Source organism: Aplysia californica, unplaced genomic scaffold, assembly GCF_000002075.1.
Source record: "Aplysia californica isolate F4 #8 unplaced genomic scaffold, AplCal3.0 scaffold00910, whole genome shotgun sequence".
Classification (NCBI taxonomy): Eukaryota; Metazoa; Mollusca; class Gastropoda; order Aplysiida; family Aplysiidae; genus Aplysia; species Aplysia californica.
In genome coordinates, this window is record NW_004798180.1 from 43,325 (window position 1) to 46,041 (window position 2,717).

A 2,717-nucleotide genomic window follows, 5' to 3' on the forward strand; every position below is an offset into this window, starting at 1 on the left:
TCTCTCTCTCTCTCTCTCTCTCTCTCTCTCTCTCTCTCTCTCTCTCTCTCTTTCCCAGTGTTATGAACTAACACATGTTTTCTCTCTCTCTCCCCCCAGTGGATGTACATCGTCCCAGTGGTCATCATGATGGTCATCATGTCATCAGCTGACCAGCAGGCTCAAGGCGGCGGCGGCCGGTAAGGTCACGGAAGGTCACGGAGGACGGCGGGACAGAATGATCAGCTGACGGCCACAGAACTGGGACGGTGACAGGAGGGGCGGAGATCTTAATTTTATTAATTTTGGTTTTTGCTGTTTGTTTGTTTGTGACAATTTCTCGTTTTTTTTTTTCTCTTTTTTCTTTTTGTTTTCTTTTTTCTTTTTTTGTTGTTTGTTTGTTTGTTTTTCGGGGGGAAGGCTAATAAATGAAAGCATGTGTTATGTTGCATTTTGAGCTTCATAGAAAATGATAATTAGGTACGTGATGCTTTGGGGGCGTTGGAGTACGCAGAGATGGAGGAGTGATTGGAGTGGGTGGTCGGTGGGTGCTCTGTGTGTGGTTTGCTCCTTCGTTCCTCTCAAACATCTGTCGTCCTGATCTCTCCTCCTTTTTTCCTTTATATGTTACTCTCTAGTAACACCTCTAATCTTCGGCACTTATTTGACCTAAATGTGTTGCAAGTGCCGTTAAACTCCCAGTGAAGGAAAGGGACATTACCTGACCAGTAGAACATGTAATATGATAGACTGACCATACATAGAACATGTCATATGACAGACTGACCATACATAGAACATGTAATATGACAGACTGACCATACATAGAACATGTAATATGACAGACTGACCACAGTACATAGAATATGTAATATGACAGACTGACCATACATAGAACATGTAATATGACAGACTAACCGTTCACTGTACGTTTATGTAATGTGACCATCAGATGTTCTGTAACTTTGTGTGGGTCTTTTTCCCGAAGCCAGTCAGTCCACAGAGAAACTCAGCTTCAGATGTGGGCGTGTCTTTTGTGACGTCATGTGGTGTATTTATCCGGATTGTGGCGTTATAACTATGATATTGGATGTCAGCACTGTCTGCCATTGTGGCCAATGAGATTCGTTGTGTTGGATTTTGAATTTTGAATTTTATCCCTGTCTTTTTATTGGTCTTAAATCACATCTTTTAGAACGTTATTTATGTTGTTTCATTTTTTGTTTATCACTTCATTGTATTCTTTTCTTTTCTTATCTTTCATATATATAGCTCTATATGTTCATATCTGTGCACATGTGTGTACATATCTGTGCATATGTGTGTTCATATCTGTGCATATATGTGTTCATATCTGTGCATAGGTGTGTTCATATCTGTGCATATGTTTGTTCATATCTGTGCACATGTGTGTTCATATCTGTGCATATGTGTGTTCATATCTGTGCACATGTGTGTTCATATCTGTGCACATGTGTGTTCATATCTGTGCACATGTGTGTTCATATCTGTGCATATGTGTGTTCATATCTGTGGGTATATTTCTATACTTGTGTGTGTTCACATGTCTGTACGTAAGTGTGTACGTCTCTAGTTGCCTGGTTTGGGTACAGATGTGAAATATTCAGAGATGATTACCCGGTCTGATAGACTTTCATGTGTATTAGAAAAGAAGGATGAACAAAGATGGACAGAAGAGCTCGGTAGCAGATTGTCTCTGTGTGTGTGTGTGTGTGTGTGTGTGTGTGTGTGTGTGTGTTTGTCTCTATTTATTCTCCATGTCTAAGACTTTATTTATCCTGATACGTACGCAGATGTTTTGGGGGGTTTTTTTCTTTGATGTTTATTAAATCTACTTTTGTCGTCTTTGGTCATGGATACTTTTTAACGTTTTAATTAGCTGGTGAAGGAATGGGGTTTTGGAAGTGGGTGGTTGGAGGGTGCTCTGGTATGGTTTGCTTTTTCTTTCCTTTCAAACATCTATCGTCCTTATCTCCCCTTCTTCTTTTTCATGTTTGTTACTCTCTTGTAACACCTCTAATCTTCTGGCGCTCATATGACCTTATGCAGTTGCTAGTGCCGTAAAACCTCTACTAAAACCAGAGAGGGTTTGAAACTCTCTGCTAAAACTGTAACGAAAAGGGGTTTTGAAAGTCGGAGTATGAGATGATTCAATGATGGTGATGTGTGTGTGGACTTTAAGAACCGTGGTTCCATCTTCTCTTGTTCTATTTCCCCCCTGTTTCTTCTCTGGGGTGGAGGGTCACCCACTTTATTAACTCTTCCAGCACTGAATTTACTTCTTTTTTTTTTTTACCCTAGATTTATGAGTCAGTTTTTATGTCACGCATGCGTTAACTTGTTTGACAGAATTTTATTTCGACATTTGGGTTACTTTTAAAATTGTCTTTTATTCAGTTTTTGGTTGTTGTTTTTGTTGGGGGGGGGGATCTTTTTTAAAATCAATGTTAAAATGTTCCAACAGAATTGTATTAACTTTCCAATGTTTGTTCACTTCTTTTTCTTTGGTGTTTTTTAATTTTACTTAGAGATTGGTGTTCGCATTCCGTGTAGTAAATCCATTTGACGATGTCTGTGTGTCAGGGAGTTCGTTTATTCATGACCTGATTTCCTCATGCGATTTGCTTCTCTCTCAACTTCTCTTTTCTTCCTTTTCTCTCTCTCTCAATGTCTCATTGCTCTCTCTATCTCTCTCTCTCTCTCTCTCTCTCTCTCTC

General features: G+C 39.5%; 1 protein-coding gene across 1 annotated transcript; it reads left to right on the top strand.

The window, feature by feature from the left end:
• Positions 1-99: 99 nt before the first annotated feature.
• On the top strand, positions 100-1,181 carry LOC106013448 (ER membrane protein complex subunit 10; the record flags this gene model as incomplete). Its single annotated transcript, XM_013089252.2, is given in 1 exon segment — positions 100-1,181. A coding segment is annotated over 1 exon segment (84 nt), but the record flags the coding sequence as incomplete, so codon positions are not given.
• Between the last annotated feature and the right edge of the window lie 1,536 nt (positions 1,182-2,717).